The sequence below is a fragment of the Quercus robur genome, chromosome 3, assembly GCF_932294415.1.
Source record: "Quercus robur chromosome 3, dhQueRobu3.1, whole genome shotgun sequence".
NCBI classification, from domain to species: domain Eukaryota; kingdom Viridiplantae; phylum Streptophyta; class Magnoliopsida; order Fagales; family Fagaceae; genus Quercus; species Quercus robur.
Window position 1 is genome coordinate 50,552,962 of NC_065536.1, and position 21,754 is coordinate 50,574,715.

The 21,754-nt window shown below is 36.7% G+C and overlaps 3 protein-coding genes across 5 annotated transcripts; 1 reads left to right on the plus strand and 2 right to left on the minus strand.

Annotated features, from left to right (window-relative positions):
* Positions 1–999: 999 nt before the first annotated feature.
* Positions 1,000–12,674, plus strand: LOC126718238 (lipoxygenase 6, chloroplastic). 3 transcript variants are annotated; one of them, XM_050420346.1, is made up of 10 exons: positions 1,011–1,650; positions 2,315–2,592; positions 2,691–2,928; positions 3,033–3,365; positions 3,567–3,652; positions 3,744–3,851; positions 4,638–4,939; positions 5,165–5,431; positions 5,623–6,402; positions 12,590–12,673. In XM_050420346.1, the coding sequence occupies exons 1-9, from the start codon at positions 1,266–1,268 to the stop codon at positions 6,380–6,382; spliced, it is 2,757 nt and encodes a 918-aa protein (XP_050276303.1). In that variant the 5' UTR covers positions 1,011–1,265; the 3' UTR covers positions 6,383–6,402; positions 12,590–12,673. The 3 variants fall into 3 exon arrangements, with proteins under 3 accessions (XP_050276305.1, XP_050276303.1, XP_050276304.1); XM_050420348.1 differs by lacking the exon at positions 5,623–6,402 and having other exon boundaries at positions 1,000–1,650; positions 11,810–12,674; XM_050420347.1 differs by lacking the exon at positions 12,590–12,673 and having other exon boundaries at positions 5,623–6,539.
* LOC126718239 (4-coumarate--CoA ligase-like 9) lies at positions 7,022–10,785 on the minus strand. Its single transcript, XM_050420349.1, has 6 exons — positions 9,694–10,785; positions 8,201–8,390; positions 7,930–8,075; positions 7,642–7,709; positions 7,412–7,514; positions 7,022–7,289 (listed from the first exon to the last, which is right to left on the minus strand). The coding sequence occupies exons 1-6, from the start codon at positions 10,723–10,725 to the stop codon at positions 7,164–7,166; spliced, it is 1,665 nt and encodes a 554-aa protein (XP_050276306.1). The 5' UTR covers positions 10,726–10,785; the 3' UTR covers positions 7,022–7,163.
* A 2,892-nt stretch (positions 12,675–15,566) lies between the features above and the next one.
* On the minus strand, positions 15,567–16,681 carry LOC126719727 (4-coumarate--CoA ligase-like 9). The gene is made up of 5 exons (XM_050422254.1): positions 16,549–16,681; positions 16,279–16,424; positions 15,996–16,063; positions 15,766–15,868; positions 15,567–15,644 (listed from the first exon to the last, which is right to left on the minus strand). The coding sequence occupies exons 1-5, from the start codon at positions 16,679–16,681 to the stop codon at positions 15,567–15,569; spliced, it is 528 nt and encodes a 175-aa protein (XP_050278211.1).
* Positions 16,682–21,754: the final 5,073 nt, after the last annotated feature.

Consider the following 21,754-nt stretch of genomic DNA (forward strand, 5'->3'; position numbering starts at 1 on the left):
AGAAGCAAGTGCTAGGCCCTTACTTCCATCAACATTTGTCAATCACAAGCCAGACCCCTAACATCTTGAAAAAAGCAGATTGTAAATTGTATTTGAATCTCATTTGAGTTCTGTTCTCTATAAATAAGCTCTTTGTATGTCTGTATGGGCAAGAAATAGCCCCCTCTGAAGTCCTTATGACCTACGTAAAATATCTATTGAATCTAATAATATCAGCCAATTTCCTGTATCTGGTTCTCTATTCTATTCCATGCTTTCAAGCAATCCTCTATATTTCTTTAGCATTATATTTTCTTAACTAGATCCCATAATTTTCTTACACCTTATTCCCATTTACTTATATATTTGGCATCAGAGCCATATCCACCATACATTTCAATCTCTTTTGATTAGTATACTTTGATTATTGTCTTGATTAGCATGCCCTGTGATTTACAATTGCCACGATAAATGGATCCTCTGCCAATTTTTCTTTCACCACTTTTTGTCCCCGATAACCAGACATGTTGAGAGTAAGCATTTTAGATAGAATATATATATATATATGACAAGAGACTATAATTTTTTGATTATCACTTTTACTTAAGCTAACTTTTTTTAAATTATTTTTTTCATAACTCACACCGGTCACCAATCACATTCATGAATATTTAGTGAAATTGACCGTGGTGGTCCTGCAATTTTTCATATATGGAACCCAATAAATCTATTATAGTCCTACAGTACTGCTCCATGCTGTGAAAGGTGGCATACCAATGATCTATATACCGCTACTTTCATAAACACCGAAAGGAGAAAAAGTCGCGTACGTACCTCTCTCTCTCTCTCTCCGGCATCCATCCCATATCCAACGCTATCTATTGGTCCGTTCTTCCACGCGTATATATCCGAGATTCGGTTTCATTTCCCAAAAGCACTTTCTCCAAAAAAAACAGCTACTAATTAATTATTACCACATTGTATTGTATGAATGAGACACACACTATTACAGTTGACTGTTTTTGCAGTGCCACTCTTTCTTTGGTCTAGTCTACTCTTCGGGCAATGCATCCTCATCACCTCACCTACTAATCTCACACTTCTGTCAAAACCCAAATCATCAACAACAATAACCAAATACAAAACCTTTTTTCCCACACGACTCAATCAAAGTACAAGTGTACAGCAACTATTGTGAGAGAGAGAGAGAGAGAGAGAGAGAGAGAGTTACAGCCTTGTATATTATAGACTTCCACTTTCACTTTTCTGAAACATACACACAAAAAATGTTTACAGTCAAACCAGACTGTTCTTCCAAGGCGGGCATCGCCGTCCGGCGATCTCCGGCTGCCTTTTCCGGCGCTGGAAAGAGTAGGAGGTCTAGATTAAGAGTACCCGAGTTGAGGGTCAACGGGAAAGGGTCAGTCCGGGCAGTGATTAGTAGTGGGGACAAGACTTTGGAGGCTGCGAGTCCATTGGAGAGCAAAGGAGAGAGTAATGGGTCTTTGGGTTCTTTGGGAGGAGGTGGGATCGAAGTGAGAGCTGTGGTCACTGTGAGGAAGAAGATGAAGGAGACGCTCACGGAGAAGATGGAGGACCAGTGGGAGTTCTTTGTCAATGGCTTTGGCCAAGGCATCATCATTCAGCTTATAAGCGAAGAGATTGATCCTGGTTAGTAATTAGTGTTTTTCTTGTGCTTGCTTTCTCTGATGGGTATGGAGGATTTTCATGCAACCATGTGTAAAAAACTTAGGATATTTTGTGAATACAGGAAAAACAAGTGGACTTTTGGGTTTGTCTGAATCATATATAGACAACATGATGGTGTTAAGCAAAGTGAAAAAAAGGGTTTTTGAAGGCTACCCAACTTGTCCTATAGTGGGCTTTTGATTTCTTTTTCTGTTTTTAATTTTCTAATCTTTTTTATGTTAGTTATGTATTACTTTAAGTTTTTTAAATTTCACAGTTTGTCTTTGTACATCTTCTTTTTCTTTTCTTTTTTGGTAAAGATACTTGTACATCTTCTATATATACATGGAGGATCTCTGATTCTAGTTCTTAGTCATCAAAGCTTTTTATTGGCTTTTATGGAAAGGGAATTTTTTTGCTGATTGCTTCGGTGCATACAGAAAGTTTGAACTTTCTTCTTTTCTTTTCTTTTTTTCTTTTTTTAAATTAATATAATATGTTGTTCCTCTTCTTGTCTTTTTGGGTTGTCAAAGGCATGCTAGTACATAATTCTTTCCCAAATTAGTTGCTTAATTTCTTTCAGTTTGGTCTTTTCTGATCAAGGCTGTTTAACCATCACTGAAACTGAATAATCTGCATTTGACAGTTTCAAATTCAGGAAAGAGTGTGGAGTCCTCTGTAAGAGGCTGGTTAACGAGGCCATTGACCAATTCACACATTGTTGAATATGCTGCTAATTTCACTGTCCCCTCTGACTTTGGATGTCCTGGGGCTATTCTCATTACAAATCTTCACAGTAAGGAGTTCTACTTATTGGAGATTGTCATTCATGGTTTTGATGAAGGCCCCATCTTCTTCCCAGCAAGTACATGGATCCATTCAAGGAAAGATAATCCTGAAAGTAGAATTATCTTCAAAAATCAAGTAAGAACCATGTGATTTTGTAAATATTTTGTTTTGCTAAATGTTCAGTATATGGTTTTGCTTAATTAAAGCCCAAATAATGACACTGTTGTGAACAGGCATCTTTACCATCACAAACACCACCTGGCATTAAAGATCTTCGTCGTGAAGACTTGTTGAGTATTCGGGGTAATGGGAAAGGCGAGAGAAAGCCACATGATAGAATTTATGATTATGATGTTTATAATGATTTGGGTAATCCAGACAAGGATGAAGATCTTGCTAGGCCAGTTCTGGTGGGAGAGGAGAGGCCTTATCCTAGGCGCTGTAGAACTGGCCGACCTCCAACAAAGTCAGGTATGTTGTTCTTTAAAGTGTTATAGCACAGAGCTTTATGTTTCAGTTTCTCATTATAGCTAATACTATTTATGTGTCTTTTGACTTGCATGGAAATGAAATAGATCCATTTTCTGAAAGTAGAATTGAAAAGCCCCATCCAGTGTATGTTCCTCGAGATGAAACTTTTGAGGAGATTAAGCAGAATACTTTCTCTGCTGGAAGGATGAAAGCTATGCTCCACAATCTTATACCATCTATTGCTGCTACAATGTCTAGTTCGGACATCCCTTTTAAGTGCTTTTCTGATATTGATAAGCTATATAATGATGGTTTTCTCTTGAAAGATGAAGAGCATAAAGATATACTTGAGAATCCACTTGTGGGCAAGATGATGAAACAGGTTATGAGCATCGGCCAAACGTTGTTGAAGTATGAAACCCCAGCCATTATAAAAAGTTCGTATGCTTGTTCTGCTCCATCTATCTCCTTTCTAGTTATACTGAGGCTCATATATTACAATTATGTTACAGAAACTTTGTCAAGTGTCATACCATATTTAATCATTTATTACTGAAGGGGAAAAAAAAAAACAATTTTCAGATCTAAAACTCTAAAACATCATCTCTTTCTTGCACCTTATGTAATTACACATCCAGGAGATAGATTTGCTTGGTTGCGAGACAATGAGTTTGCACGTCAGACTTTAGCTGGGCTCAATCCAGTGAACATTGAGATTTTGAAGGTAATATTAAAGTAATCCATCATCTCTTATCTTGTATACGTTTTGTTCACCAGTTGTTTATAGGGAGTCCTTGAGTTGGTTGTATTTGCAGGAATTTCCAATTCTCAGCAAGCTAGACCCTGCTGTTTATGGCCCTCCAGAGTCAGCTCTCACAAAGGAACTGATAGAGCAAGAACTAAATGGACTTAGTGTGGAAGAGGTATTGATACGTGCTTCCATTAAGATATATGGATTTATATCACCCCTTCTTTCTTATATACGATGGTTCATTTTCTAGAAATTCATATGATGCAGGCCCCTTAATTTTGACTCAGAAGAAAAAGAATATTTTGATATTCATGCCATCTTCTGTTATCTATTTAGCAAAGTGCATAACTTTATCAACATCCTATTTGTGGTTCTTTTCAAATGTGTTATAAACAAACATGAAACTGTCAACCAGGGGGCGTATCTAATTCTAACTTGCAGAATTTTTTTCTTTTTGAAAGACTGAACCAACTACAATTGCAGAAATCCAGAAGTATACAATTTTTGGCTAAATTAAAAATCACACCTAATTTCGTCTTATTTTCATTCAGTCCTTTACGTTTCATTTTTTTTTTTTTTTTTTTTTTTTTTTTTTTTTATACAAGATAGAAATTCCTTTTTTTTTTTCAGTCATTTATTTATTTATTTCAGTCCTTAAACTTCCATTTATTTCTGATGTCGTCCGTATGTCCATTTACAAGATCGGACAAAAGTTGACAAAAGGACTAAACTGAAAATAGATTAAAGTTAAATGACTGAAAAAAAAAAAAAAAAAAAAAAAAAAAAAAAAAAAAAACCCTTAAATGAATGAATTGAAAACATGCCAAAGTTAGTGATTGTAATTTGCAACTTGACCAAAAAATTTCTATGGAAGCATTTATTTTCTTTCCATATATAAATCTGTGCCTATCTGACATTTGATAAACTTTTTTACGAGTCTCTGACATTGATAATACAGGCTATTGAGGACAAGAGACTGTTTATACTCGATTACCATGACATGCTTTTGCCGTTCATTAAGAAGATTAATGCATTGCCTGGGAGGAAATCTTATGCTTCTAGGACAATCTTTTTCTATACCAAGACTGGTTTTCTAAGGCCTGTAGCTATCGAGCTTTCACTTCCTCCAACACCTTCATCGCTTCGAAATAAACTTGTTTACACTCATGGGCATTATGCTACTACACATTGGACTTGGAAGCTAGCCAAAGCTCATGTTTGCTCAAATGATGCTGGCGTCCATCAACTAGTGAATCACTGGTAATTAAAAATCTGCTAAGTTTCAAGTTATATCCTATCAAATTAATTTCACCAAATTCAGATTATGTGGGAACTTAGAGAGGAACTGATTTGAGACCACAGTATCAGAACTAGAAACCTGGGTTGGCCTAAGGAAAATTGGGAATGGACACAGATTTTGGTTGCGTGCTTCATAAAGGTAGTAAAGACATGTAGATTGCTGATCTGTTGATTATTTGTGAACAGGTTGAAGACTCATGCTTCCATGGAGCCTTATATAATCGCAACTCATAGGCAGCTCAGCTCAATGCACCCCATTTACAAGCTGCTTCACCCTCATATGCGCTACACATTAGAAATTAACGCACTCGCACGGCAAAGTTTAATAAATGGAGGGGGAATAATTGAGGCTAGTTTCAGTCCAGGAAAGTATGCCATGGAGCTTAGCTCTGCAGCCTACAAGAGTCTGTGGCGGTTTGACATGGAGGCATTGCCAGCAGATCTTATTCGGAGGTACGGTTCTAAATCTAATGCACACATTAAAACACTAAATTCTTTGATGCCTTTAAATCCCCACTACCTCTGGCGGCTTAGTCTGAACGTATTATCATGGTTCCAAACTTTTCTTCCTTAGGCTCACAGCTTACTATTGGCCTTCTGGTAGAGTAAATAATATAATTAATGAATGCTTGTCTTTGTTTCAGGGGCATGGCAGTAGAGGATTCTTCAATGCCCTGTGGTGTGAAACTTGTAATTGAAGACTACCCTTATGCTGCAGATGGCCTTCTAATATGGTCTGCAATTCAAGAATGGGTAGAATCGTATGTTGAACACTTCTACTCTGAGCCAAATTCTGTAACATCTGATCTTGAACTCCAAGCCTGGTGGAATGAAATCAAGAACAAAGGTCACTATGACAAAAGGAATGAGCCCTGGTGGCCTAAACTCAATACCAAGGAGGACTTATCTGGTATTCTTTCCACAATGATTTGGATTGCTTCTGGTCAGCATGCAGCTATAAACTTTGGGCAGTACCCATTCGGAGGATATATGCCTAACCGTCCTACCCTTATGAGAAGACTCATTCCACAAGAAAATGATCCTGATTATGAGAAGTTTATTATGAACCCGCAGCATACTTTCCTGTCTTCGTTGCCAACTCAACTACAAGCCACCAAGATAATGGCAGTTCAAGACACCCTGTCAACTCACTCCCCAGATGAAGAGTACCTGGGTCAGGTGAATCCACTACACAACCATTGGATCAATGATCATGAAGTTTTGAAACTGTTCGATAGATTCTCTGCTAGATTAGAGGAGATAGAGGAGATAATACACCAAAGAAATAAAAGCAATCATCTTAAAAATAGAAGTGGTGCAGGCATTCCTCCATATGAACTGCTCCTTCCCACATCAGGTCCGGGAGTAACTGGTCGGGGAATCCCCAATAGCATTTCTATCTGATGGCTTTAGCTAGTGTGAAGGTTTCGTACATTCTCAGCCAAAAACAATGTATCTATTGACACTGGTTAATCAATAAGTAATTTCAGCACAAAAATAATGCATTTATTTACAATGGTTCATCAATAAGTAAAGAAAAATGAGAGTTTATTGATCTTTAGTTCAATTGGTACCTCCTTCCTCAATAGGAAGCAGTAATTATCTTATAAACCTATTCCATGGGGCGATCCTCTTGTGGGGGGGTGGGTTGTAGTCTAGCCCATATCGATCCTCTTACAAGCCTGTGGGTTGGAGGGGGGGTGTGATTGTAGTTTAGCCCATATCAAACTGTGATAACTGATAAGTAAGAGAACCATAAGATTTTATAGACAATGAGAAGCAACTGCTGCGTTAAAGTGTCAAAGTTGATGTTGATAAATGCGTCTGACCCAAGCTCATCTGGATTAAGCCTAGTTTGAAAAATGTGAGCATTACTACAGGCCTGGCTGAGGTTGAGCCAATACTCTATTATGTGTTGAGTTTATTTGGGGACCTTTTCATTTGGGTTGAGTTCGAGCCTATCTCAATGCAGCTCAATTGACATGCATGGCTAATGGTAATGATGTTAATAATGATCGTGGTCCTTAACTCCATACAATCAAATAATGTAAAACTATGTAATTGTCTCAACTGGCAATAAGTAAAACAATATTCTTATCTTTACAGGAAACAAAGACCAATTTTGGTAGAGTATACAAATTATATGAATATCTATAAAAATCATAAAAAATAACACCTTTGAAATTTATAATTTCGAGGTAGCTTTTGATAATGCAAGTTTGATTAGTTCCTTCCTCAACACCTTACCCGGGGCATTTTTTGGTATCATATCAACGAACATCGCTCGCCGTATTCTCTTGTAGGGAGCAACCTGCAGCCATGTTTTCCAAAGGAGAAAGAGTAGACATTGATTTGAAGATGAAATCAGTCAAAAAGAATCTTTTTTTTTTTTTTTTTCTAATCAAACAACGATAATTGATAATAGATTTGTACCTGTTTGGCAACAAAATCCATGATTTGTGGTTCATCAATGGTGCTACCATTATGTCTTACAATAAAAGCCATCGGTAATTGACCTACTTCCTCATCAGGATACCTGTCAATTACTTTTTTGTAATTGCTCACGTATGTTTATTTGCTAAACATAAACTCTAGCAATTGATAAGTGCATTCAGACAACAACATAAACTAATTCATAGAGTAATAGAAACAAAGTCACATACGGAGCAACAGCTACATCAGCAACTTCTGGATGAGAATGAAGCAGATACTCCAGTTCTGCTGGGGCAACCTACATGCATAGCATGAATGTTCAAGCAAAACATATCGACCAAAAAAATTACGTAAAGTAAACAGTGATGGAGAAAAAATGGTGGATTCATAAATATCAGTTCCGTATACTATCTAGTAGTATTCACTATTCATAGTCGACCAACTCCGCAATTATGAAATTTGTATGTACAAAAAAAAGTTGTGTCGTTGTAACATTACTGAAGTAAATGCAAACTTACCTGGTAGCCTTTGTATTTGATTAATTCCTTTATGCGTTCCACGAAAAACAGGAAACCTTCATTGTCAAAATAACATAAATCTCCAGTTCTTAACCATCCATCTGAACCAAGAATTTCAGTAGTTGCCGCTGCATCTCCAACGTAACCTACACTTTTAATTACAAGAATTAATGGAATTGTAAACTACAAGCTTCAGAGTTTTGTTAAGGTTATATCAGGGCCCAACTAGGCCTAGTCATATAAAAATGCTCCATAGAATACAATACAATACCCTTCATAACGGATGGTCCTCTAAGCCAAAGCTCCCCAGGCATCATAGGAGGCAAACCAATGCCAGTATCAGGGTCCACAATCTTGGCTTCCGAATTTGACAAAAGCTTCCCTGTTGCACCCACTACTCCGCATTCTTTCAGGCCCACTGTTCCGAACACTCGGCCCGTTACCTCGGTCAAACCGTAGGCCTATCATTCCCATACATCGGTCATAGATTATAAAATCACATTATTTTTGGGAAATTGCTCTTTTTTTAAATAAATAAAAAATTACTTACAGGTTACAATGATGGTAATGGAGAATATGGTTCTCCTAATATAGGAAACAATTTATGTTATGGAGATTAAAAGCTCTTTGAACAAAAACTTCTACTTAAATAAAAAGAACAAAAAAAAACTTCTACGTAAATAAAAAGAACAAACTACAATGGTATGAGATGGGATGTAAACACCAAAGTCTTATGTTTAATCTATCACACCACACTAACTTAGGTTTAATTGAACACACCATGGTATTTATTTATGGCGAGGTTTATTATAATGTTAGGATCACAAACTTTACCACAATTACCCTATATGACAGACTAAGTGATGGAGAAAAAATGATCGGATTATATGATAATGACAGACAACTAATTACAGTCTGCCACGTAACACAATTGTAACAAAAAATATATATGTATATATATATATATATATATGTATATATATATATATATATATATATATAATGTGATACTAGTAAACATTATTCGGGTTTTTAAGATGCTTTTAGGGTAAGGGCTGGAATAGTAAAAAAAAGTTGAGATAACACTTCTTTATATAAATAAAAAAGAGTAACATAATAAAAAAAAAAACTAACTATTTCTTTTGTTTTCTAGTTCTTTTTAAGATAAGTATAAAGACGAATCAATTTTTTTTTTTTATACAAGATAAAAATTCTACTCTAATCAAATATAAATATATACGTGTGTGAAGTTCGAGACTTAAACTCCGACCATTGCTCCCTACACTTCACAAACACTTATACTTATGGAGTGACTACCACACTAAAGATACTAAGTGATAAGACAAATCAATTAAACCTAGAGCTGATTCTCAAAAAAAAAAAAAATAAATAAATAAAATAAACCAAGAGTCCACGGTTTTACCATTCGGGACAATTATTATATGCTTTTATACAAATAGTTCTTGTTTTTTTCTGAAGCTATCTTTTCTTTTATTGGTAGAATATTTCTAAAGCTACCTTCTTCTTGTTTTGTCCTTTCGTTATCTTCTTTTTGGCTTTTGCTGTAGAACTATGTCACTCACTCTTTTGATTGAAATCCTTGAAAATTTTAAATTATTTTTCATTAAATAAATAATTTAAATTTGACCAAATCAACAATGACCTAAATAAAGTAAAAGATAAATACAAATTTGCCACTCAAAATAAAGCATCCAAGTCACCCAAAATCCCAATTGGGGTACCATACTATATTTGTCAGCTAACCTGCGCCACTTGCAAATTGGGAAACCGTTCCTTGAACTTAACAAGGACGCTGCGCTGTAGAGGAGCGCCGCCACAAGCCACGACTTCAAGAAATCTCAAATCATAGCCGTCCATCAAATTCCCCTTAATCATAGCCACAGCAACAGGTGGGGCCAATGCCACGTGCGTAACTCTAAACTCCTCGATCGCTCTCATCACAGCCGTTAGATCAAACTTGGGCCCCGTACACACCGCCACACTGTGACCCATCGCCAATTCCCTCATGAACAAGCCCATTCCGTACACGTGGAAGAACGGAACCGTACACAGAACCACCGCCGGCGAAGATCGAAGCTCACGCGCCGCGAAAACTCCGGCCACTACTGATATCCAGTTCCGGTGAGTCAACTCGACGCCCTTGATTCGCCCGGTCGTGCCGGAGGAGTACAGAATTGTCGCCGTGTCGGACTGGTTCACGGTAACTCGTTGTTTATTATTATTATTATCTCCGGTCGTCGGACGCGTCATCAAGGACTCGAACTCCGGCGAGTCGAGCAAGACGGTTCCGCACCGGAGGGAGGGGATTTTGGCGGCGGTTTCTGAAGTGGCGAACGCGATGACGGGTTTGCTGAGGTGGATTTGGCGGGAAATCTCGGGTTTGGTGCTGGCCGGGTTGGAAGGCGAAACGACGACGCCTAAGGAGAGGAGAGAGAAGTGGAGGATTGGAACGTGGAGAGAGTTAGGGGAGAGAATGAAGGCCGTGTCGCCCTTGGAGAGGTGGAGGCGGTTTTGGAGGGAGGAAGTTAGGGTTTGGATTCGGCGAGCGAAGTCTGGGAAGGAAATGAGGCGGTGAGTGGTGGCGTCGATGAGAGCTGCGGTGGCGGCGGTGGTTGGAGGCGGAGAGGAGTTGAGGTCAGGGAAGAGGTAGTCGGTGATGGAGAGTGGTGTGGTGAGTGGAGGAAGAGAAATGGTTGGTCTGAGACTGTGGTAGATTTTGGTTTGTGAGCAGAAGCCACTGTTCGGGTCGATTGTGGAGTTGTGGTGGTTCGCCATTTTTGGGATGGCTTGGATGCACAGAACGGAAGGGAAGGAGGCGTAAGGGAAGTGAGGACTGAGAAGTTACATGTCATGCAACGTTTTTTTCATGCACTTAATTTCAGGTGGTCCTGGGTGGTCCTAGCCACCTTAAGGTCAAGGTAGTCCCAGGCCACCTGGCCTGAATTTTATATATATATATATATAATAATTTAAATTTTTTTATTTGTTTATCCTTTAAAAAAAAAAAATTTGGAAACACCTTCAATTTTTTTTATGCCAATAAAATTAAATTTTACTTTATAATTTGTTCTACATTCAGTGTATAAATGATTGGTTGGTTGTGTACATTAAAAAATATGTAACTTGTAATATTGATAATGAGACTATCATGTACCAATTTCAAAATATAAAAACTTGTAGAAAACAATTGGAAACTTTATGTATTTGCATGTTTTTTTTTATTGTTATTGTTGTTAATATATAAATTTATCTTTTTATTAGATTGTATAATTTATGCTTCTTAAAAAACATTCTAAAAAAATTCCTGGAGCCGCCATGCATATTGCACACAAATTTACAAACACTACATTTTGAAACTAAAGTCTTGATATTCGGTTTCAAGATGTAACTTGAAATAGTGAGAACCTTTTTTTTTTTTCCTTTTTTTCTACTGAATGTGTGTTAAATTATAAAATAATAAATAAAAGGGTGACATTTTAAAAATATACACATAAAAACTAAAAAGAAAAAAATCGAGATTATAAACAAGATGACATTACTTATTTAAGGTGGTGTTTAAATTAGGCTTGTTTTATTGGATATTAATTTTAACAAATCCATAGTTAGATTATAGTTTTTTTCTTGCATAGCAAACTTTTAAAGATTATTTGAAATGAATAATCAAGGGCCGCGCCAAGTTAATCTAATGTACACGTTAAAACGCTAAATTCTTTGATGCCTTTAAATCTCCACTACCTCAGGCGGCTTAGTCTGAACGTATTATCATGGTTCCAAACTTTTCTTCCTTAGGCTCACAGCTCACTATTGGCCTTCTGGTAGAGTAAACAATATAATTAATGAATGCTTGTCTTTGTTTCAGGGGCATGGCAGTAGAGGATTCTTCAATGCCCTGTGGTGTGAAACTTGTAATTGAAGACTGCCCTTATGCTGCAGATGGCCTTCTAATATGGTCTGCAATTCAAGAATGGGTAGAATCGTATGTTGAACACTTCTACTCTGAGCCAAATTCTGTAACATCTGATCTTGAACTCCAAGCCTGGTGGAATGAAATCAAGAACAAAGGTCACTATGACAAAAGGAATGAGCCCTGGTTGCCTAAAATCAATACCAAGGAGGACTTATCTGGTATTCTTTCCACAATGATTTGGATTGCTTCTGGTAAGCATGCAGCTATAAACTTTGGGCAATACCCATTCGGAGGATATATGCCTAACCGTCCTACCCTTATGAGAAGACTCATTCCACAAGAAAATGACCCTGATTACGAGAAGTTTATTATGAACCCGCAGCATACTTTCCTGTCTTCGTTGCCAACTCAACTACAAGCCACCAAGATAATGGAAGTTCAAGACACCCTGTCAACTCACTCCCCAGATGAAGAGTACCTGGGTCAGGTGAATCCACTACACAACCATTGGATCAATGATCATGAAGTTTTGAAACTGTTCAATAGATTCTCTGCTAGATTAGAGGAGATAGAGGAGATAATACACCAAAGAAATAAAGACAATCATCTTAAAAATAGAAGTGGCGCAGGCATTCCTCCGTATGAACTGCTCCTTCCCACATCAGGTACGGGAGTAACTGGTCGTGGAATCCCCAATAGCATTTCTATCTGATGGCTTTAGCTAGTGTGAAGGTTTCGTACATTCTCATGTCATTAGCCAATTTCAGCACAAAAACAATGTATTTATTGACACTGTGATAAGTTTAGCCCATGGGTTGGAGGGGGGCTGATTGTAGTTTAGCCCATATCAAACTGTTATAAGTACGAGAACCATAAGATTTTATAGACAATGAGAAGCAACTGCTGCGATAAAGTGTCAAAGTTGATGTTGATAAATGCGTCTGACCCAAGCTCATATGAAAACTGGATTAAGCCGAGTTGAAAAATGTGAGCATTACTACAGGTCTGGCTGAGGTTGAGCCTATAATCTATTATGTGTTGAGTTCATTTGGGTTGAGTTCGAGCCTATCACAATGCTGCTCAATTGACAGGCATGGATAATGGTAATGATGATAATAATGATCGTGGTCCCTAACTCCATACAATCAAATAATGTAAAACTACGTAATTGTCTCAACTGGCAATAAGTAAAACAATATTCTTATCTTTACAGGAAACAAAGACCAATTTTGGTTGTGAAGTATACAAATTATATGAATATCTATAAAAATCATAAAAAAATAACACCTTTGAAATTTATAATTTCGAGGTAGTTTTTGATAATGCAAGTTTGATTAGTTCCTTCCTCAACACCAGGGGTGGAGCCACATAGTGGCTTGGGGGGCCGTGGTCCTTGGAAAAAAAAAAAAAAAATTTCCCATTAGACTATGAAGAAAAAATAAACGCGCCCCCCCAACATTAGACAGCCGGTCCCCCCTACCCATTTCTCACCCATTCTTCCAGCCCTCAATCAAAAATTAGGAACACCCTCAAATTTATAAAATATAAAAAATAAAAAAAAAATAAAAAAATTGTAACAGAGCCAAGCCCACGGCGAGCCCAATAGATTACAGAGGTAGCTCGCTCACGGCAAGCCCATGAATTCTCAACCAAAAAAAAAAAAAAATCAATACAGAGAATCAGAAATGAAACCCATCACGTCGCTGGCAGAGAAATCAAACCCCAATACTGTCTATACAAAGCAAAAGCAAAACAAACTCCAGCAGACCAAACACAGAGGTGTTTATCTAAAAATAAATAAATTCCCAATACACAAACCAAAACTAAACCCCAGCAAACCAAACCCAACCCACGGTCACGTCGTCGCAGCTCACTCGTCGTCGTCGTCGTCGCTCGCCCCTCATCGCAGATCGCAGATCTTAGATTGGAGATCGTAGATTAGAGATCGCAGATCGCTCTACCTCTGCTCCGGTGCTCGGTGCTCCCTCCGGCCCTCCCTCAAGGTATTTCTCTCTGACTCTCTCTCTCAATCTCTCTCTCTTTATCTCACTGAAATGAAAAAATGAAATGAAATTTTCGCAGATTGTAGATCGGTCATCGGAGATTGCAGATCGCTCTACCTCTGCTCCGATGCAGCGGTGCTCGTTGCTCCCTTCGGCAGTCCGGCCCTCCCTCAAGGTTTTTCTCTCTGACTCTCTCTCAGTCTCTCTCTCTTTATCTCACTAATTGAAAAAATGAAATGAAATTTATGAACGAGTCTCTCTCTTTATTCTTTAATAGCCTGTCTGATCTCAGTAAGTCTCTCTCTCTTTTGAACTGTGAGTCTCTTATTGGCTAGCTTTTGCTTTTTTCCTATTTTTATCTATTTAAATTTGGCTTTATATTATCCCTTTTTGTTGGTTAGTGTGTTGGTGTTGGTGAAATATTGATTGTCATTTAGTGTAACGTGTGTTGTGATTTGTGATTGGCATTGTGAAATTTTCTGATTGCAGCTGGCTATTGTGATTGGGGCGCATGTTGTGCTTGTCTGTTGTCTGTTGAGTGGGGTGGGGAGAGGGTAGATGGGCTCATGGGGCCGGGTAAACAATAATTAAAGTAATGTAATGTGCAACACATTACACTGCTTTAATTATTGTGCTGCACATGGAATGTATAATGTTCGGCTCTTTTAATGTAATATGTACAAGGGGCTAAACAATATAACAAATTAAAGCAGAATAATTAATGAGAAATAAATTAAAGCAATATAGTTTATTGTTACGCTAAACAAAAATAATTAAAGTTATATAATTAAATTAACCAATACATTATAAAAGACAAATTAATTAAATTATTTTTGTTTTTGTTTTTGTTTGAGAAGTTATTATTAATTAAAGCTATATTAAAAATGGGTTGACTATTTAAATTATAGTGGAAATTTTGTTTTTTTCTTAAGTATGAATAACATCCATATAACTAAGTAAGAATTTCTAATTAAAATTTTATTTTTTAAAATTCTTTTCAGGTTAATTTTTGAGTCATATTCTTAAAGCTAAAAGAATTATGAGCAAACGAAAAACAATTGATGCATTCTTTAAGAAAAAAGATGTTAGCAATTCAAAAATTAGGACACCTGCAGCTGTAGAAACAAATGTTAATACTTCAATGCCTGATGAACACCCCTCCAAATGTCCAAAACTTCAATTTGAAGAGATAGATCGTGATCCAGGATCACGTAAATAAATATGTGAATTTCCTATCAACAAATATGAGCTTTTGGCAGATAATATCATAGTTTATATAGAGAAGGAAATTGCAAGGAATTTCACTATAGAGATGATAATGGATGAATTTTATTCCATGAAAAATCGTCGTCAAGCATGATTTGATCCGGTTGATAACCCGACCTGACCCGAATAATGGGAGATTTACTGAGGCTTAGTCCATGGAGTGGAGGCTTGGGCCGACAAAAAATTTTTGGCCCGTTTTGTAGCCCATTGTGAATTCTATGCGCAGGATATAAAAGCCGTTTTTTTTTGTGATTAGGGTTTTGTCTTGTTGTTTTTTTTGAGAAAGAAAAACATTGTAGCCGCATATTGTAATTTTCTTTGATAATAGTGAAATCCCTGCAATTCTGTGGACGTAGGCAAATTGCTGAACCACGTAAATACTGTCTTGTGCGTGTGATTGTTTTTCTTTTGGCGTTTTGTTTTCTCTATTTTTTTGTTTCTCACAAGTTTGGAATTTCGGTTGAATTCCCAACATGTTCAACGAACATCACTCGCCGTATTCTCTTGTAGGGAGCAACCTGCAGCCATGTTTTCCAAAGGAGAAAGAGAAGACAAATTGATTTGAAGATGAAATCAGTCAAAAAGAATCCTTTTTTTTTTTTTCTAATCAAACAACGATATTTGATAATAGATTTGTACCTGTTTGGCAACAAAATCCATGATTTGTGGTTCATCAATGGTGCTACCATTATGTCTCACAATAAAAGCCATCGGTAATTGACCTACTTCCTCATTAGGATACCTGTCGATTACTTTTTTGTAATTGCTCACGTATGTTTATTTGCTAAACATAAACTCTAGCAGTAGATAAGTGCACTCAGACAACAACATAAACTAATTCATAGAGTAATAGAAACAAAGTCACATACGGAGCAACAGCTACAACAGCAACTTCTGGATGAGAATGAAGCAGATACTCTAGTTCTGCTGGGGCAACCTACATGCATAGCATGATTGTTCAAGCAAAACATATCGACCAAAAAATTTACGTAAAATAAACAATGATGGAGAAAAAATGATGAATTCATAAATATCAGTTCCGTATACTATCTAGTATTCACTATTCATAATCAACTAACTCAGCAATTATGAAATTTGTTGTACAAAAAAAGTTGTGCCGTTGTAGCATTACTGAAGTAAATGCAAACTTACCTGGTAGCCTTTGTATTTGATTAATTCCTTTATGCGTTCCACGAAAAACAGGAAACCTTCATTGTCAAAATAACATAAATCTCCAGTTCTTAACCATCCATCTGAACCAAGAATTTCAGTAGTTGCCGCTGCATCTCCAACGTAACCTACACTTTTAATTACAAGAATTAATGGAATTGTAAACTACAAGCTTCAGAGTTTTGAAAGGTTATCTCAGGGCCCAACTAGGCCTAGTCATATAAAAATGCTCCATAGAATACAATACAATACCCTTCATAACGGATGGTCCTCTAAGCCAAAGCTCCCCAGGCATCATAGGAGGCAAACCAATGCCAGTGTCAGGGTCCATAGTCTTGGCTTCCAAATTGACAGAAGCTTCCCTGTCGCACCCACTACTCCGCATTCTTTTGGGCCCACTGTCCCGAACACTCGGCCCGTTACCTCAGTCAAACCGTAAGCCTATCATTACCATAAATCAGTCATAGATTATAAAATCACATTTTTTTGGGAAATTCCTCTCTCTTTTTTTCTTTTCTTTTTTTTTTAAATTACTTACAAGTTACAATGATGGTAATGGAGAATATGGTTATCCTAATATAGGAAACAATTTATGTTATTGAGATACAAAGCTCTTTGAACAAAAACTTCTACTTAAATAAAAAAGAACAAACTACACTGGTATGAGATGAGATGCAAACATCAAAGTCTTATGTTTAATCTACCACACTACATTATCTTAGGTTTAATTGAACACAACATAGTATTTATTTATGGGGGAGGTTTACAATAATGTTAGGACCACACACTTCACCACAATTGCCCTATATGACAAATTAAGTGAAGGAGAAAAAAATTATCAGACCATATAATAATGATAGACAGCTAATTACTGTCTGCCATGTAAGATAATTGTAACAATATAAATAAATAAATATATATATAAATATATATATATATATATATATATATAATATGTGATACTAGTAAGCATTATTCAGGTTTTTAAAATGCTTTTAGGGTAAGGGGTGGAATAGTAAAAAAAAAAAGAGATAGCACTTCTTTTTATAAATAAAAAAGAGTAACATAATAAAAACTAACTATTCTTTTGTTTTCTAGTGACATTTGTTTTTCTTTTTAAGATAAGTATTAAGACGAATCAATTAAACCAAGAGTCCACGGTTTTACCCTTTTGGACCATTATTATATGCTTTTATACAAATAGTTCTTCTTGTTTTTTTCTAAAGCTATCTTCTTCTTTTTTTTTTTTGGTAGAATTTTTCTAAAGCTATCTTCTTCTTGTTTTGTCCTTTCGTTATCTTCTTTTTGGCTTTTGCTCTAGACCTATATAAGAGCATCCACAGCTATGAAGGATATGGCAAATGTAAGATGGTATCAAAATATTGTTGACTGCAGTAATCAGAATCAGAGGAAGAAGCAAGAATCAAACACTAAAAGGAAGAAGTAATGAGTTGTACTACAAGTCGTTTTGCATTGAGGACTTATCTTCCTTATGTCGTTTTGTAATGTAATTATTAGTTAGAATGTTCACACGTGAGGTAACAATTAGCAACTTACTGTCACACGTGTGCCCTGATAATTTGTTTAGTTTGTTAGGGTAGTTAGTGGATTAATCTTTGTATAAAACCATCTTACTTTTACAGATTCAATCATAATAGAGAATCAAGAGAATTTCTTCAATCTCTCTCAATTTTCTGTTTCTTTGTTCTATGATTGATAGTAATCTTTTCCTACTCTGAATTTCTTATGTGGTATCAGAGCCTCTATCAATGGCTCCCAATTGCAATCAAAATCCCTCTTCTTCTTCATTGCAATCCACTCCTTAGCAAGAACTCTCTCCAATGGAGGATCCTTGAAGCCCTTTCTTTTTGCACCATGGTGAAACACCTGGTGCGATTCTCATTTCTCATTCTTTAACGGAGGAAAATTATCCTACTTGCGTTAGGGCAATGCGAATGGCTTTGGATGCGAAGAGTATACTAGGGTTTGTGGATGGATCCATTACTGCATCTATGGCAGTCACACCTTTGGAAAAGGTAGCTTGGTCGAAGAATAATTCGATGATTTCTTCCTCGATTTTGAACTCAGTGTCACCATACATCACTGCTAGTGTGATTTACAGAGATACAACCTTCAAAGTTTGGAATGCACTAAAGAATCGATTTTCTCAAGCCAATGGACCAAGAATTTCGCAGCTACAAAAGCAAATCTCTACAGTAATGCAAGGTGATTCAACTGTGACAACCTTCTTTACTGGTCTTCAAGCAGCTTGGGATCAGTTGCTTAACTTCAGGCCTTTGCCATGTTGTACGTGTGGCAAATGCACTTGTGGTGTGAATGACAAAATCACAAATTTTCAACATCCAGATTCATTGATGCAGTTCCTCAATGGCTTGAATGATGCTTATTCTTAGGTTAGGACTCAAATTCTAATGATGAAGTCTATTCCCTCAATTGATAGGGCCTTTTCTTTGGTAATTCAAGAAGAAAGGCAAAGGGCTCTAGGTTTTAATACTGGTATCTCAGTAGAGTCCACTGCTCTTGCTGTCAAGAATTAAGGCTCGAATCAGAGTGGCAAGAATTTCAAGGGAAATGCAGGAAAAGGAAGACCTACATGCAGTCATTGTGGCAAGATTGGTCATTTCATGGAGAAATGCTATCAACTTGTCGGTTATCCACCAGGTTACAAGCAAAAAGGCAAGGTTGCTATGGCAAATCAAGTGACTCTTGATAGTGAATCAACTCATTCTGAAGGTGCACATCAGATCAATTCTTTTCCTTTCACTTCTAAGCAATGTCAACAACTACTTTCATTGTTGAGTTCTCAAGCATCAACTTCAGCTTCTAATGATGCCATTCAGTCAACTAATTCAGCACTTTCAGGTATTTCTCATGATTTCCTTCAAGATTCCAATTGCCTGAATATGAAGCATTCCATTTTTGCTGTCAATCCTGCTAACAAAACAGCCAACAATGAAGAAACTTGGGTTCTTAACATAGGAGCCATAGATCACATCATACATTCTATAACATTGTTCACTAAAATCACTAGTTCTGTTACCTCATTTGTTCAATTACCCAATGGTGAACAAGTCACAGTCACACACATTGGCACAATCCAAATTACCCCTACCTTAACTCTTGAAAATGTCCTATGTGTACCAGCCTTTACATTCAATTTGATTTCAATGAGCAAATTAACAATATCCTTATCATGTTGTCTTGTTTTTCTCTCCAATTATTGTTTCATACAAGACCTTACTTGTTGAAAAATGATTGGGTTGGGTAAACTTCATAATAATCTCTACTTGCTGCAAACTTCAAGCACTTGCAAGTCTATTTCAGAGGCATCTTCTATTCTAGAATCTGTTCTTAGTTCCTTGGTTAATTCTGTTTTTGATATTCCTGTTGCTTCTAAGCCATTTCTTTGGCATCTCAGATTAGGGCATGTATCAGATAATAAGCTTCATATTTTACATCATTCTCTTCCAGATGTAACTACTTTTCATAGCAATAAAGATTGTGTTGTTTGTCCCAATGCAAAACAGAAAAGACTCCCTTTTCCTTTCTTTAATCATTTGTCTATTAATTCATTTGATCTCATACATTGTGATGTTTGGGGACCATTTGCTAAACCTACTCATGATGGTTTTAGATACTTTCTTACTATTGTGGATGATGCAACCAGATCCACATGGATTTATCTCATGAAGTCTAAAACTGAAACTAGGCCCTTATTGATTTCTTTTTACAACATGATTTGTACACAATTTCACATAAGCATTAAGGCTATTAGAACTGACAATGCTCAAGAATTTTTCCTCAAAGATTTTTATGCTAATCATGGAATTGTTCATCAACATTCCTATGTTGCCACTCCACAACAGAATTCAATTGTGGAGAGGAAACATCAACACATTTTAAGTATTGCAAGAGCATTGAAATTCCAATCAAATGTGCCTATATGTTATTGGAGTGATTGTGTTTTAACAGCTGTTCATATTATAAATAGGCTGCTTAGTTCTGTTTTAGATAATAAGACACCTTTTGAGAAACTTTATGGCAAATTTCGCTCTTATGAACACTTAAAGGTGTTTGGGTGTCTTTGTTTTGCCTCTACCTTAGCTCACAATAGATCTAAGTTTGCACCTAGATCTGTTCCTTGTGTTTTTCTTGGATATCCCTTTGGTGTTAAGGGTTATAAACTTCTCAATTTGTCTACTAAGCAAATATTCATATCAAGAGATTTTTGTTTCCATGAAACAGTTTTTCCCTTTATTTAATCTGGCTATTCACCAAATTCAAACATCTCCCTTCCTCATCTTTTTCCTTCTGTGGCAACTCCACCTACTCAAGTTTTCCTTGAGCCTATACAAGTTCCTGCAACCACAAGTACATCACTTACATCTACTGAATTTGTTTTCCCTGATGTTCCTTCTGGTCAGTCCTTGGAATCCTCTGCTCCTATCCCTTCTGGTCCATCTTTGGAATTAACAATTCCTGTTGATGCTTAAATGACTTGGCAGCACCTATTCCTGCAATTTCTGCAGATTCAGATGCCTTGCCATTTGTTCTTGTCATTTCTGCAGATTATACAGAAACTGCACCACCTTTACAAAAATCTAGTAGGGTCTCTAGGCCTCCTTCATACTTGCAAGATTATAAGTGCAGCTCTATATCTTCTACTGAATTTACTCATTCCAATCTTCACAACAAGTCTAGTTCCTCCACAGTCAAACCAGGTACTAAATATCCCCTTTCTAATTACCTTAACACCTCTAAATTGTCCCCTACCTATGCCAATTTTTGCTCACTTCTCACTGCTGTTCCTGAACTAAGAATTTATCATGAGGCTGTTAAGGATCCAAAATGGCAGGAAGCTATGGATGTTGAAATTAAGGCCTTGGAATCTAATCACACTTGGACACTTACTCCATTGCCTTCAAATAAAAAGGCTATTGGCTGTAAGTGGGTCTATAGGGTGAAGTATAAGGCAAATGGGTCTATAGAGAGGTACAAGGCTCGATTGGTTGCTAAGGGGTTCACTCAACAAGAGGGTTTGGATTTCACTGATACTTTTTCACTAATTGCCAAAATGACTACTGTCAAAACTTTGCTTGCCATATCTATTGTGAAAGGTTGGCATTTGGTCTAATTAGATGTTAATAATGCATTCTTACATGGTGATCTCCATGAAGAAGTATATATGCAGCTTCCTCAGGGTTTTCACAGCAAGGGGGAGCACTTAGTTTGCAAGCTAAACAAATCCTTATATGGTCTTAAGCAGATATCAAGGCAATGGTATTCCAAGTTTTCATATGTTATCTTAAAACATGGTTTTAAGCAATCTAAGGCTGATTACTCATTATTTACTAAGAAGTTTAATGGTTCTTTCATAGCCTTGCTAGTATATGTTGATGACATTCTTATAGCAAGTAATAATGTTCAAGCTGTTAAT

Coding starts and splice junctions, on each gene's coding strand:
- LOC126718238 (XM_050420348.1), top strand. CDS start 1,266: ATGTTTACAGTCAAACCAGACTGTTCTTCCAAGGCGGGCATCGCCGTC. Junction 2,593..2,690: donor GAATTATCTTCAAAAATCAA/GTAAGAACCATG, acceptor TGTTGTGAACAG/GCATCTTTACCATCACAAAC. Junction 3,653..3,743: donor TGAACATTGAGATTTTGAAG/GTAATATTAAAG, acceptor TTGTATTTGCAG/GAATTTCCAATTCTCAGCAA.
- LOC126718239 (XM_050420349.1), bottom strand. CDS start 10,725: ATGGCGAACCACCACAACTCCACAATCGACCCGAACAGTGGCTTCTGC. Junction 8,391..9,693: donor CCAATTTGCAAGTGGCGCAG/GTTAGCTGACAA, acceptor TGGGAATGATAG/GCCTACGGTTTGACCGAGGT. Junction 8,076..8,200: donor AGGACCATCCGTTATGAAGG/GTATTGTATTGT, acceptor TTAAAAGTGTAG/GTTACGTTGGAGATGCAGCG.
- LOC126719727 (XM_050422254.1), bottom strand. CDS start 16,681: ATGCGGAGTAGTGGGTGCGACAGGGAAGCTTCTGTCAATTTGGAAGCC. Junction 16,064..16,278: donor TCAAATACAAAGGCTACCAG/GTAAGTTTGCAT, acceptor CTATGCATGTAG/GTTGCCCCAGCAGAACTAGA. Junction 15,869..15,995: donor GCTGTTGTAGCTGTTGCTCC/GTATGTGACTTT, acceptor AGTAATCGACAG/GTATCCTAATGAGGAAGTAG.